The 16,164-nt window shown below is 31.5% G+C and overlaps 2 protein-coding genes across 2 annotated transcripts; both read left to right on the top strand.

Annotated features, from left to right (window-relative positions):
- Positions 1-1,980: 1,980 nt before the first annotated feature.
- LOC128394590 (cysteine-rich hydrophobic domain-containing protein 2-like) lies at positions 1,981-3,896 on the top strand. The gene is made up of 2 exons (XM_053354930.1): positions 1,981-2,984; positions 3,288-3,896. Exon 1 carries the CDS (start codon positions 2,159-2,161, stop codon positions 2,723-2,725), a length of 567 nt encoding a protein of 188 aa, XP_053210905.1. The 5' UTR covers positions 1,981-2,158; the 3' UTR covers positions 2,726-2,984; positions 3,288-3,896.
- Positions 3,897-8,759: 4,863 nt separating this feature from the next.
- LOC128394627 (putative uncharacterized protein DDB_G0286901) lies at positions 8,760-15,965 on the top strand. The gene is given in 4 exon segments (XM_053354972.1): positions 8,760-11,441; positions 11,444-11,728; positions 14,323-15,141; positions 15,144-15,965. Coding segments are annotated over 4 exon segments (2,886 nt in total). The 5' UTR covers positions 8,760-9,688; the 3' UTR covers positions 15,173-15,965.
- Positions 15,966-16,164: the final 199 nt, after the last annotated feature.

Below are 16,164 nucleotides of genomic sequence, written 5' to 3'. Positions count from 1 at the left end.
TCCGCTTTACCTCATCTATTATCATCCTCATCATCCTCATCATCTTCATAACTATCATCTAGATGATGATCAAGATTAAATTGTGATCAGAATGATGATAACAATGATGATGATTATAAGGAAGAGACATTTATTTGTTTCTTAACCCCAAACAATTATCTTAACTATTTAAGTTTTTCATGTTGATTGTTTCAAAACATTTAATCAACACTATTTACCTTAAACATTATTCAAACAATTAAAAGTTATCTTGATCTTAACTATCATCGATAATTGTGATTACCAGTAATCAATACTTTCAATACAATACAATTAACTTGTTTACTTGACCTTCTCAGTGAATATCTGATGACCATTTGATATTGAAAACTATTGATATTGAATAAGATATGATTCTTATTTAAATTGTTAACAATCAAGACAATTCAATTTTGATTGATTGATTGGTATTCATTGTCTATGATTAGTAAATTGTGAATTATGATAAATAAACATACCCAGTTGATGATGATGATGATTATATGGAGATGATGATTGTGATGGTTGATTGTTAATTTGATTATTATTATCAAGTGTGATGACCTTAACTTGTTGTTGTTTTTGTTGATAAAAATTGACAATTTAAATTCATGGTGAAATTGTTGGTGTGGTGGTTAATAATTAAGGTGTAAAAAACATTAAATCACGAAGATGAAACTTAAAAGATGATCAAATTGTTGTTTAATGATGTGATTATGTGATTATGGTGTTGAAAGGGTGGTGATGATGATGATGATGATTAAATCCATGAAATAATAATCATAATCATAAAAAAAAACAATCAGTCCAAGATTATAATCAACAAAAAGGTGCCAAGGTTGTTAGGGTAAAGGAAAACATGTATAATATGATTATTATTATGGTAAAACAATTTACTGATTGTTGTGATGGACAAATTATAGGGATGATAATTTAAAGGATTATTTTAATTTGATCCGATGGTGAAATTTAAATTGCTGGGAGTTGTGATAATATAACTTTTTTTGTACTTTTAAGGATTCTCTTTAATGTTTTACCTGATCAGGTATGATTAACAGTCGTTTATCAAATACTAACTAAATCAAATGATCAACTTATTATTTATTATTCATCAATAATATTTATTAACAATTGTGATCAACAATTAGGTCAAGGTTTACTATCGACCTGTTGTAACAAAAAAGTGTTAAATGTTAAGGTTAAGGGTGGGTATTTAAAGGTGTGTTAATGATTAGTATTATTGGTAAAGATTAAGGAAGAAGAGAGAGAGAGAGAGAGAGAGAGAGAGAGAGAGAGAGAGAGGAGAAAAAATCGAATTTGCTGATTAATTATGTGAGAATATATTTATTCTTGGTTGATTATTATTAGTCTTGTTATCGAGAATTATTTTATGTGTATTATATACTTTTCCATGAACCAGAGTCATTAATTCCCTTGGGAAATCTCCATTTCCATTGATTCTTTTATAGAATTTGATATATATTTATGTCCACCGATATAAAAAGAGCGAAAATTTAATAATAATGACAAAAAAAAAGATAAAGTTTCACGAATTTGGGACAAGTTTCCAATTCGACTTTAATGCTGCCATCTGGTGACTTTCGAACTCATTATTAGATTTTCGAAAGACTAATAACTATTCGGGTTGACCAATAGGTGTCACTACTATTCACTACTTTCGTTTTCTTTTTTTTTCTTTGTCGATATTAAATTTAATTGTTTCAAAGGTCTAAACGAATCTGTGATCCATTCTTTATTCAAATTTATTCATCAAATTGTCCCAAGGTAAATTGTCAAATCAATTAATTAGATTAACTATATTACCTTACAAAATGTCTTCGTTTCTTTGAATCTTTGGGTTAATAATAATAAAGAAAGTGAACAAGTGGTGTCATCTAGTGTTTCGATTTACAACTAGAATTGGGTCTTTCTTTTTCTCTTTCTTTTTTATTGTCGCAATCTCTTTGTTTACATTTTTATCTTTTGTTATTTTTTCTTCCCAATTTCTGTTTATTTATTTCTCTGTGTGAGAATTAAATTGTTTCATTTTTACTTAAATTAATAATTTTCTCTCCAATCTAACCAGTCTCTCTGTTTCTCCCTCACTCTTTATGTATTTATCGATAAAAGTGTAATAACCATGGCACAAAGTGTTCCCTGTTCATCATCATTTTTACTTAGACAACAATTTGATGATATTATTGAAGAAGTTGAATCTCACCATGAATCTCATTCCCATGAGAGTGATATCATTTCAATGCCCGACATTGACTATCCAATTATGGAACAGATAACAATCCGTGGTAACGGTAATATGACCCTTTTCGGCCTATCAAATACATTCTCCAATGAATATCCAACCAGTTTAATTGGTAAAGTTTCAAGGGAAGAATTTGAAGGAACCATTAACCGAGTTAACAATCTATTGAAAAGTCACCATTCAATTAATGCTCGTCTTCTTTTGGTTGGATGTTTATGCTGTTGCTGTTCATTTGGTTGCTCTCTCCTTTGGCCTACCCTTGCACTATCCAAACGAACAAGAAGCGCTCTAGAGAAACTATTGTACAGTGAAAATAATCGATTATATCACAAATTGGGCCTTAATTGGAAATTGGGAAAAGAAAGATGTCACAATAACAATTCTTTCATGGATTACGTTCTCATCATTGAATTTCTACCTAAATATCATATTTATCTACCCGATTGATTGACTTTTTCTCTTCCTCTCCCAGTCATCGGTATATCGATAGATATTACCTGTTGAACTACATCTCTCCCTCTCTCTCTCTATCTCTCTTTCACCATCGTTTGACCCTCATCATCAACAATCATCCAGTAGTAGTCACAAGAGCAGCAAGAAATCAACAACAACAACAACAACAACAAACCACCAACAACATTATGTGACTAGCAACAGGTTTTGCTTTCCCTACCTTTCACCTTAATTTGACTTAATTTCTAAAAAGGTAATTGTTAATTTAGAAAAATCTTCTCCTTAAACAAGGAGAATAGAAAATTATCAACACGATGAACCTAAACCTTAATCTTTCCTCTAAAAAAAATCAAGATCTTCAGGTAGTTAGAAGAGAAGAAAGAAAGTAAATTCTACCCACAATCAAAATGGCTTCTGTTTGACTTTTTTCTTCTTATTGTTCTTTCTTTCTTTCTCTCTCGTCATCATCATCTTTTCATTATATTATTTCTCATTCATTCATTTTCTCACTAACTTTTTTCTCTCTCTCTCTCTCTCCCTTTTTATCTTTTTCTAGCTTCTTGCTGTGCACTTGATCTCATCATTGATTTCATCATCTCAATCATCCTCTTCATCTCCTTCAATCAATCAAGGTATCGGACCATGTCAATAGAATTGATGTATTTATATATATATCATTAATATGGTTCATTCGGTGCAAACTTGGAACTGGAATCCATCTTAAATTGCAAGATAAAATACGAGTTTCCATCATCATCATCCCTATCACCATCACCATCACCATCATCATCTTCATCATCATCATCTGAAAATATTGTTTACCGTTATATTTTTTTTTCTTCGTCTTCCCTCTTCTTCGGTTCATTGCCACTGATTTACCTCTTTAAAATTGATTTAATTAATTCACAATCCATCGATAATTTTTGCTTATTCATTTAAAACGTTAGCTGTTTATTGGTAATTTTTTTTCCTCGCTTGAGCCTTTAAGCCATCGCATGTATATATAAATATATACTATTTATATATTTACCTGTTGTATTCATCCAAAAGATCAGCTTAATTTTCAACTGTATCTAAATCACAAATCATTTTAATTTCCCAAATCATTCAATCATCCATTGATAAAAATTGTACACTAAATATATTTATATTTCAACCATCAGAATTGTTAATCAATTCAAAGTTTTACCAATACGTAGTAATCATGATTCAAACTGAGTAAATGATAACACTAATTTCCAGTCTAATAATTATCCTCTTAGTTGAAGACAAAAAAAACGATTTTCTCTCTCTCTCTCTTAATTACAGATTCAACAGGTAGATTATTATTTTATCCTGAAAAGAGAGAGAGAGAGAAAAAAAATCAAGAAACAATCATAATCGTTGACAATTAAGTTAACAAAAGTATATTTCGATTTGGTGTATAATCAAAATCGCAGAGCAAACAAACAAACCAGCGCAAAGAAAAAGTTGAAAATAATAATTAGTTAAGAAAAAGTTTCGACTGTATTTTAGAATTACCAACAATTACAACTCATAAAATATAATTTAATTCGTATGGTAATTAAATTGTAATATGAATTAAGTTTTTAATGGATGACAGAGATGGAGAGATAATTAGTATGAAATTAAAGGGAAAAAGTCATTCACATTTACAGTTAGTAAACGACAATTGAAATTTGCGACTTTGGGTTAAGGTAATTTTTTTGTTTTTTTTTTCTTCTTCGAGCTCAGTTAATGATAACAATCAACTGATTACAGTAACAATTGTACGGTACAATTGATAAACGTCAAGGGAATGAAAGAGTGAGAAGAAAATAAAAGAAAATATCTTATTCGATTCTCTCTCTCTCTCTCTCTTACAAATGCTAAACCTTTTCTTTCTTTTCCTCGTCATCATCGTCGCTCTCTTAGAAAGCACCTATTATACGTGCTGTGTGAGTGAACACATACTCTCTCTCTCTCTCTCTCCTCTCTCGATTTGACTCACTCAATTCTGAATCTATGTTTTTAGGTCGAGTTAACGGACTGTTGAAATTGTTCATGTTCATACACATCAAACGCATACACTCACACAATATAACAGCGATCTTGAAGCCCGTTTCTTCATCTTCTCTCTCTCTCTCTCTTTTACCTGTTCAACTCCTTTTTCATCATCTTTCTCTCTTTCTTTCTTTACCTGTTACTCATTCACTTGTTTACACTCAGTTTCTCTCTCAGTTCTCAGGTGATTAAGGATATTGAGTGAGAGTTGAACTTTGAAGTAAATAACGAAAACCAGGTAAGAAGATGTAAGTCAAACATATAATATTGTAGCTTAGAATCATTATTAATATTATTATTATTGCCATAATGGTTGCGAAGATGATGATAACAATCAAGAATATAAAAGATATTGAGTAAATATATTATTTCGTTAGTGAAAAAAAAGAGAAACGAGTTTAATAACGAAGTGAAAATCTTGATTCCATGATGTTCAACGGGTTCATTCATTGAAACAGGATTCCGATGAAAAAGGTAATAGGTAATTCAAGAATGATTGGCCTCTTTTTTTTTTGCTTCTTTTTTCTATCTTCTTTTCTTTTCTTTTCTTCTTTCCATCATCATCATCATCATCATCATCTTTCGTTGAGATGTGACGTTGGCCTAATAAAATAGAAGAAAATTAATATAATAGTTCAAAGATTTTAAGGTAAGATTAAGATGGAAACAGAATCTGGGTAAATCTGGAAATCTCGTTGAGGTCAAAAGATGAAGATGATCACTAATGATGGTTAATGATGATCAAGATGAAGATAAAAATGATGAGGATGATGACAAGTTACTTTAAATTTTCCTTGGTGTAGATCAATCTTCTCATAATATTATATACACAAAATTTACGTGTGTCTATCTCCCTGTACGTCAATCTCATTGGGTCAGGTCATTATTTTATATATATAATACTTGATAACTTTCCGTCAAGATGCCAAATCGATTTAAAAAACTCGCCTCAATTGTTGTTGTTGTTGTTTTCTGATACCGTTTATTTGTTTACTGGTCTGCAATTGATTGTAAACAATTTAGGTAATTTAAAAAAACGCTTCTATTTTTATGCCAATTAATCTGCATTAACTTATAATTCATGTTGACAGTTTGTATGATCTTCTTGTTCAAATATTAATTATTGATAATCTATCTCAAAATCTCAGGAGTAATTAGAATCATCATCAGCATGGAATCAGATTTTCTATTTTATCAATTAACTTTAAATCGTTGTCGAAGCGAAGAGAGAGAGAGAGAGAGAGAGAGAGAGAGAGAGAACTTTTCTTCTATTACCTGGAGAAAGAAAGAAAGAGAAACAAATTAATTAATTGAGAAAAGTTTTTCCACAAATAACGAAATTAAATTATCATCATCATCAACTAACGATTATTATTACGATTAGAAAATTAAAATGGTAAAGAAGCATAAACATTAAGGTTCGTTGAGAGACAAAACTTTTTAAACGAAAAAAAGTTTAATCATTAATTGTGTCGTTATCGTTGTCAACGACCTACGTTAACGGGAATTTGATTTTACTTTTGTACGAAATTTAATCTTCGTAGTTAAATTATAATGATCACTTTTAAAGTTAATCATTTTCCTTTTTTTTACCATTAATTTACCTTTCGTTTGGTTTGTTACTCTCTTTCTCTCGTGTCTCTTAATTCACCTGCTTAATATTAAATTAGCATGTTGATCATTTTTATGGGTCAAACAATTAGCCAAAGGCGGGAAAAGAATTAAAAATTATCAGGTTATTTAGGGCACAGGCCCCTGAATGATAAACTCTCCGAATAGGCAGCAACTTATTTGGAAAAGGTAATAATTTGTTAACCGTTAGTTTCTCGAATCAAGTGAAAATAGTTTTCGCCTCAATCAGAATCAGAACTTTTTCTCGCTTCTTATTCATCTTATATTATTTTCCTTAGTTTATGAAATATGATTATCTCTTTTTTCCAGTCTCTCTCTCTCGCTCTCTCCATGAAAATGGGTTAATCGAGAAGACGAATTGAAGATTTTTCGATGAGAAGGAGAGTGGGTAAAAACTGACGAAGGTGGATTAAAGTTTGTGTGTGAGTGTGATTATTATCATGATAAAAAGGGAGCAAAGTGATTAGTAATAGAGAGAGAGAATGAGAAGAGAAAGAAGAAGAAAAAAAAAGAAAGAGAAAAACAGTTAAGATTATTGTTGATAGAAAATGAGAAAGAAAGAGATACTTAATGATTCGAGACTTTCTGAACAAATTTTCTTGTTTCAGGTTACAAGTATGATCATGATGGTGGAGAGAGAGAAAAAAATCAGGGAAGGAGCAAATTATATGTATGAAGAGAGCAAGAGTGAGAGGTGATGATGATGATAATGGAAGTAACTGACTGAGTAAATTATCTAATATTCTGAAGCTTAAAGGCAGTTGGGGAAAAAAGAAATGGTTACATCGTAGGAACGAAAATGATCATTTTCTAATAGTGAAGCCTCGAGCGATTGTTATTTTCTTCGCCATCATCATCATCTTATCTTCTTTAATCTTCTCTTTTCTACCTTTCCTTTTAATCGTCTCTCTCTCTCTCTCTCTTCTTTCTTTCTTTCCAAGATGGAATTAGACTTAAATTAGGTCTTCGCTCCAGCAGAGGATTCGCCTGATTCTTGAGATCCAACGAATCATGAAAAACTATAAAAGGAGAGAAAAAGGAAAATAAAACATGATATGATTATCTAATTATTGTAGAAGGAGGGAAATCGAGAGGTGGTGGAAATTCATGGTGAGATAATAATGGTATTGAATGAAATAAGAATTAAAGAGTTGAGAGTATTCAGCAGAGAGAACAAGTTCTTTTTTTCTTCTTCTTATTGTCGTTCATTTTTCTCAATCTCAATTCAAGAGAAAACTGAGTAACCTCTTTGATTGAACTAACAAAGTTTTCATATTTATCATGCGTCCATCTGAAAGAAAAGAAAATGAATACATCAACAAAAAAAAGAATAACAACAAACAAAAAGAATATCTCATTCTTTTCCCACTCTCATCATCATCATTTTTATCTTCTTCATGAAAAGAATGAGAGAGAAATTACACAAAAACCTGTGAAGAAGAAGAAGAAGAATTTAGGACAAACATACTTTAGAACTCATTCATCGGTGGAGTGGGTCATTCGCAAAAGGAGTAGAAAAAAAACAAGAAAAAGAAAGTAAAAGAAAGAAAGATAAGGATAAGATTAAGAGAGAGAGAGAGAGAGAGAGAGAGAGAGAATAATCAACAGGTAAGATGATGACGAGAGAGAGAGGGAGCGAGAGAGGAAAGATAAGTGCATATAAAAAATTGCGCAAAAGAGGTAAGCCAATTGAAGCCCTTCGGTAAAGAGGTAAAGTTGCCTTACAGGTACCTTGAAGGGATAAGAGAGTGAGTGAGTGAGAGAGAGAGAGAGAGAGAGAGAGAGAGAGAGAGCATCATTGTGATGATGAAAGAGAGAGAGAGGTAAACAAAGTGTCTGAAGAAAGAGATTCAAAGTAAGTGGGAGGTTGTTCATGGGAGGCAACGAGATTGAGAGAGGTAATGATAAGACGTAACCTACGTTCCAAGCAATTTAAAGTTACCTGTTTATTTGCCTCCTCCTCTTTTTTTAAGGATTATTAGGTAACTAGGTACCGTTAGGCAAAAATGTTATTTTGCATAATTTTTTCTGGTTCGCTGTTGTTTCGGGAAAACGTTGCAAGAACAAGAATCAAAATAAAACACGAAATCAACAGTTAACCCCTTTTTCTGCCTCTTACTACGTTCACATTTCATTATTATCCAGGTTACCTTTTACCTTTCTCTCTCTCTCTCTCTCTCTCTCTCTCATCATCTTCATCTCTCTCTTTCTTTTGTTAGCAAGTTACTTTTCAGGTCTTCTTTCTCTCTCTTTTACATTCTTAACCAAAGTTAACTGTCAATGGAATAGAAAGAGAAAAAGAAAGAGAAGGAAAAGATAACGGTACTATTGGTATGAAGAAGAAAAGAAGAGACGAAATCGGCAATTCTCTTCTGGCTTTTTCTTTCTTTCTCTCTCTCTTTCTTTCTTACTTACTTTATTTTCTCTCTCAAGGTACAACCTATTTTATCATCTCAGGTCTCTCCTTCTCGAGGGCGGTTCTTGAGGGTTAACAGGCCAAACTAACGGTACCAGAAAGAAAATAATCCAGGACATTTGACAGAATAGTTTCTGACCTTAACATCATCTTCATCTCTCTTTCATCATTTATCTTCATTCAGTGGAGCTTCTTCCATTCAGTTTTCACCAAATTTCTTAAGACCTGTGGCAAGGTGAGAAAGAAAGTAAATTTTAGTGAGTCAGTTCAACAAGATTAAGAGTGGGAGACAAGGGAGAGAGAGAGAGAGATGAAAGATTGAGATTAGTTTCATTTTGTGCTACTTACTTATTACCGTAGTCATTTAATCATTTACGTTGATTAAAGTTCAATTTTCATCATTTATTTTAAGTTTTTCATCTTTTACTTTGAACTTTTTTTTCCTGTAAATTGTGATCATCATCATGATAATCAACTGATCAACAAATTACCGTTAATATATCCAAGTGATCATCTCATTTATATTTTTATCGATGTGAACAATTTGGAGTAAATTGTTTTCGCTGAAAAAGTTTTTCGTTAACCATCAATGTTAAACTTGAATTCACCTCGAATATTAATTTCCCAATGGACTTTGTTTCATCTTAATTGTGCCAATAACCGATCAAATCTCAATCAAACTGTCAACAATTAACAATCAAATACACAATCGATTACCAATTGTCTTCCCTTTTTTTTTCATTCGTAGAGTTAAATTGTTACTTTTGTTTTAACTGTTCAAGTTACTTTGTTTGTAAACAAAATTTTCTTCATAGTAACAGTAAATTGTTACAGTTAATTGTTAGCTAATCATCCTTATCATCACCATGTTGGGATCATCAGCATCTTCATCAACACCATCAATGAGTAAACCATTGAGACTTCGTCGGGTTAATCATTCCGATGAAATTGTCTCAGGCTTTTCAAAGTTACTCAAAACTGAATCAATGACCGATGTAACATTGATCTGCAACGGAGGTCAAACTATCCGTGCTCATCGTGTTATTTTATCAACATTTTCACCCTATTTTAAGGCCATTTTTGAAGCACAACCCTTTTCAAATAATCCATGCCAATATCCGGTAATTGTGATTAAAGATTTAGCCCTAAGTGAATTAAGGGCGATCGTTGAATTTATTTACAAAGGTGAAGTTTCAGTTTCTCGAGATAAACTTTCAGCCATTTTACATGCAGCTCGAGCCCTCGAAGTAAGCGGATTATCTGACCTAAAAGTGGAATCATCTAGTTTACAATCTTCTGGTGTTGCCGCAGTTATGGCCGCAAATGGATTTGGATCATCGTCTCACCACAATAACAATAATAATAATAACAATTCTCATGGTGATGGAGATGCTAAATCTTCATCTTCCTCATCAGGATCATCTTCATATCAACAACACTCATCCTCTTTACCTGTTTCAAATTCACCCAATTCCACATCAACCCATAGTATCCTTGCTTCGTTGACCTCTGGTCATCCTATGGGATCACTAAATCTATCAACAAATGGTTCATCTTCAATATCATCTTCATCTGGATGGAAACGATCATCAACTGAATCGTTAATATCTTCATCTCTTTTCTCAAATGGTATTGATTCCCATGTAATGAAAAAATCACGGATTACGGTTGATGGTAATTCCAATGGATGTTCATCAAATTATTCGGATAGGCTTAATTTGGGTAATTCCAATGGTGATTATACTCACCATGGTTTAAATTTGTCTTCAGCTGAATCGATTAGGAATGCACTGTCATCACCAGCAAGATTCAGTTCCAATTTATCTGGTTATTCAACGTCACGAGAAATACTTCATGCAACATTGAATCAACAGTTAAAATCACGAAACATGACAGTTGAACAATTTCTGGCCCAAAAGCATCAACAGCGCCAATTAAAGTCGCAAAAGTTACGATCCCAACAAATTCAAGCTCAAATGAAACAACAAATTTTACAACAACAATTACTCAGAAATTCATCAACTTCATCACCACAACAACAACAACAATCTCAACCTTTATCATTGGTACCTGGTTCTTGTTCATCAATCTCATCCCATGGATCCAAGGGTTCACCTTCACGTTCATGTGATTCCCCGACAGTTTCAGGAGTTTCCGAGGCATCGAAAAGAGCATCAAGTCCAAAAGAATCATCAACACCCGAATCTGGATTAAAAGTAAAGATTGAATGTCAATCATCAGAAGAGATTAAAGTTGATGATGATGATAAACCTGAAGACATGAGAACCAATGTAAATGATGATAAGATTGAAAGGGAAGATGGTGAGGATGTCCGTTCTGAGGGTCATGGTGGAAATGATGAGAGTAAAAAAGGTAATGTTACCAATAGGAATCAAGAATCGCGTCGAGATGAAGCTGATGATAATCAATCGGATGATGAAGATAAACCGTTACAATTAACAATTGAAGCGAATGGTGGATCAGGGGAAGATGATGAGGAAATTGATCGTAATCATAATGGAGATCGTGATGATAATATGAAAGATTTGAATGCTGGTGGAGAGGAAAATAATAATAATAATAATTCTAATAATAATAACGATGATGGTGATACTGAGAGAGTGATGAAGAGGCTGATGAAGATATTGACGATGATGATGATCACCGGAATGGTGAAGGATCAACAGGAAATAACATGATGAATAACATTAACAGTTCAAGAAAAAGGTTCAACCAGAATGGTAATCAAAGTGATGAGGATAACGATGATGAGGAAAACAATAAACGAGATGATGATATGGATGAAGAGCCAATAGTAATCAATACCTCGGTTGAAGATATGGATGGTTACATGAGCGATGAGATTAACGGTGATAATGAAGATTATGAGGTTGACATAGCAAAAGGTGAGTTAAAGTGACAATTTAATCAATGAAACATCAAAATTGATGAGGAAAAGATAAATTATCAATTATGATCATTAGGGTTTCTCTCTGATAAATTGGACAAAGATTAACCCAAAAGGTGATCAGTTTGATTTCCACAGTTAATCCGTTTCTCTCATCTTTTCAATCCGATTCTGGTTAATCTTCAGGTAGATTGTTGATGAATTATTGATTGTCTTGTGTTCCCAATTTTTAATCAGTTTGTTTTTGGTTTATCGGTTTCTCTTTATTATATCTTTGGTGCTTCAAGTTTTCATCATCCATCATCATGTTAATTTAATCAGTTAACCTGAATTTTTAATTTCTATTGGCGATAATTTTGATTACTGTTTTCAATGAATTGCTCTAGATTAAATTGTTCAATCTGGTGAGAGACATTGAATACAAATCTCAAACTAATTAGATTGTGTATTTCCTGTAATCAAGGTTAATCTTGACAATTTAACTTGAATCTTATCCTTTTTTTTTTGTTCATTCTCAGGACATTGAATATTATTATTATCATAACTATTTACCTGTCACCTTTAAAAAGTTTTACCTAAGAAAATAGGAAACGAAATTATCTCTTGGAAACTTATTATTATGAATTAATTAGCAATCAAGTTAATTGTAATAAGAAATTATGAGTTAATTTCAATTCTCAAAGGGAAAACCCTATCAACATGTTTACTAATATTTTCTTGTGATCTCTCAACTGTGAGTTAACTGTACCTTTTTTTTATTCTTATTCTTGATTAAGAAATTTATATATATATAAATGTAGACATGATTAGAGTTAATCAACGATAATCAATTACCTTGATTGTTGTTTAATGTGTGTGATTTAAAAAAGAAGCTGAAAAAATGGAAGAAAAAAAAAGAATTGAATGAAAATAAAAAACAATCTAAGATTCAGTTATCTAATATCAAGAGTAATTGAAACAAGTACAATGAGAGATTTGTGAAAGTTTCATATTATTAGGTAAGAGATTTGATTCTTGATTTGTTGTTGATTAATTTTTTTTTTCTTCGTGGAAACAATTAAACCTTGATAACAATGGTTAGAAGGTTAATCACATGACAATCAATTGATTTAGGTCGAAGGTCATCGTCCAGAGTAAAAATTTGTTCATTTAGGTGACAAGCACTTTAATCGCAAGGTTAACAACAATGTAAATCATGTTTTCTATTGTTATTTATGTTAACCAATTTTAGGATTTTTTTATTTTTCTGGGTTACACGTTAATCTGATTACAATTTAATTCTGATTCTTAATTTCTGAGTTTTTTTTCTTTCTCTCTCTCTCTCTCTTCATCGTATTATTATCTTTCTCTCTTCTGTATCTATACGATTCATTGTTCATTTTTCACTCAGAATTATTCACAACAACGATGAAAGAAAACTTTTGGAAAGTTGTTCAGTTCGTTTATCGTTTATCTCTCATGATCGTGATTTCTTTTGAAACTTTTCTCTCTCATCTCAATTTATCTAAAGATATTTTCTGTTTACATTCAATTGGATATTCATTAATTTGACTAACATGATATTCATCATCTAGAACATGATAATCATTAAGATTTAACGATTTTAAGATGAGAAAAGTTTTCATCTCTCAAATTGATGGTCAGTTTTGTTGATTATTGATTAAAATATTATCCATATAATTGATTGATACTTTGGTTAATTTGGTCAAGTGAATTTAAATTATTCCAAAAGCCATAAAAATATAATTGAGCTGAAATTTATTTCTTCATGATGATAATTTGATTAAACTGTGACCCAGGGGAAAAGTTCTGATGATCAGTTTAACCAATCAGATTATGAACAAAATGAAAATTATGCTAAAATGAAACTGAATTGACTTTTAATGGTTGAGATAATCAACTGGTTATGTATCAATTTGATGTTCAGGTGAAACCAGAATTTTTCATCATCATCATCATCATCATGTCCTAGTTTCCTACTGACCAAAAAGAAGATGAAGATGAGAGAGAAAGAGAAAAGAAAGAAAGAAAGAAAGAAAGTCAATTCTTTTCTCTCTTTCTATCATGAAATTTTTTTTTCTTCTCATGGTAAACACTTTAAACGGAATAACGAATGAGGCCCGAAAATAATAATAAGAAAACCAGAAAAACTTTGTGGTCACTCTGTTGACCCATTTTCCAACCTTCAATTGGGTTGATTCATTAATCGTTTAAGGTTATGAATGATTGTTAATCCACCCTGCTGGTTAATTGTAGTTTAATTCACTCTTTCTTTCAATCGTAATCTTTTTCTCATCTTGTATTTTATTACGAATTAACTTTTTATTATACTTTTTCTAATAATAATTTTCTCTCTCTTCTTTTTGTTTCCTAATCTTCTTAATCCATCATCATCATGTTTGGAATTATCCATCTGGTATCATAATCATCATGTTAACCATCATCATCATCATCTGAATGGATTAACTCTCTCTCACCCATTTCAAATGGAATCTCAATTGACTTTGATTGTTTAATTTTCGCATTTGATGTTTGATTTTTTCTTCTTCTTCTTCATCATCTTTAATGTTAATCTATTTGGATTAAATTTAGATTTAATCTTCCAACGACAACAACAACTTCGATTACAACAATTACAACGTCAACATCTTTATCAATTATCTCAACAATCATTTCATCACGATTCTCAAGAAGCCAAATTAATTGAATTCTATGAGCAATTACAATCAATGGCTCCATTTAATGGTAAACAGATAACCAATGGTGATAATCATTCAGATGATCAGGAAAGTTTCATGGATGATTATCATCCTTCTGATAAAAATATTCGTAACCATCATGCTAATTCAGTGGCTTCCCTGGCAGCTCAGAATCGCTCATTAGCAATGTTAGTCTCTAATCATAATAACATGTCACTTGCCGCTGCAATGGGTCATCATCCTGGCCTGATGGCTCCAAGTAACGCTATCCCATTACCCTTTTCCTCATCTTCATCGGCATCATCTTCATCTTCATCCCCACTCAACAATAACAGGATTAATAGCACAACCACAAACTCAACAACAACAACGACAACAACATCAACACTGAATAACAATTCTATTGGTAACAATGGTCACTCAAATGGTGGATCTTCAACACCTTTAGCCACACCCGATTTCTTGCAACCTCGAGGACCCGGAAGACCACGAAAAGGAAACAAAGCTCAAGACATTAGCCCGTGTCCCGAATGTCACAAAGTCTTTGTCCGACCCGATGTACTTAAGCTTCATTATCGCTCTGTTCATCTTAATGAACGACATCCCTGTAATATGTGTCCAAAAATATTCAAATGGCCTGGTGACCTTTCAAAACACAAGAGGACGAAACACCCTGAGGCCATGGCTGCTCAGGCAGCAGCAGCAGTTGCCGCATAGCAGCAGCGGCTATCAATCAATGTTAATCTTAAATATCATCATCATCATTATTATTATTACAACAATTCATCATCCGGGCCAACAATCAATTCTAGAAATTTAATTTCATTCAATCATCTCATCATCATCATCATCATCTTTTTAATTATTATTATTAAACTGCCTTACCTTTTTTTAACGCACAAACATTGATTAGTTAATTATCAATTTTATCGATTGATTTAATCATTACAATTTCATCATCACCACCAATTTCATCATCTTCATGATAATTATTTTTTTCTAATTGTAAATTATTGGTTAATTGTTAATCTTAATCCATATAAATTTTATACTCATCACTTTTTGTTCATTCATCTTCATCCCAATCATCATTTGTAACTTTTTTGCTTCTCAACTTAATCTAATTGTTACTGATCAATCAGAAAAAGGGGAATTAAGGATTAATTGATTAACATGGATTAATAATTTAAATCATATTTCTGATAAAAGAAAACCAAAATCGTGATAAGCTGCACAATCAAAGGAATCAAATCAAATCAATCATCACAATTAACTTTTTTCTGCTCTTAATCAGCTCTCATTTTTTTATCTCTTTGCTAATTGTTGTTTACTAATCACATTTTGTTAATTGTTGGATTTATATTTTGTTTAATTTTCTCAATTAGAGACTCATCATTACCCATCATCTTCATCATCACCTTCATCATAATCAGTTAATCAACTTTAATATTGATCAAATTGATTGTATTTGTTTAAAATTGATCAATAGATGATGAAATTAATTTTATTGCAAATGATTTCTGATCAAACTAAATTAAAATTGATTGAAGTTAAATTTTTTATTCAAAAATTGATTGTCCCAAAAATTACAATAATCTTTCATATTTAATAGACGGAATTGATTGGTTAAATTATTGATTAATTGTAATCAATTATTAAATGATCAGGGTAATTGTTTGGGTTTTACATTGACAAGATTGTTGATTTGATATAATAATATGATTGAAATAGTTAA

Source organism: Panonychus citri, unplaced genomic scaffold, assembly GCF_014898815.1.
Source record: "Panonychus citri isolate SS breed McGregor unplaced genomic scaffold, ASM1489881v1 Contig00140, whole genome shotgun sequence".
Taxonomy (NCBI): domain Eukaryota; kingdom Metazoa; phylum Arthropoda; class Arachnida; order Trombidiformes; family Tetranychidae; genus Panonychus; species Panonychus citri.
This window is presented reverse-complemented; position numbering and strand designations above follow the sequence as displayed.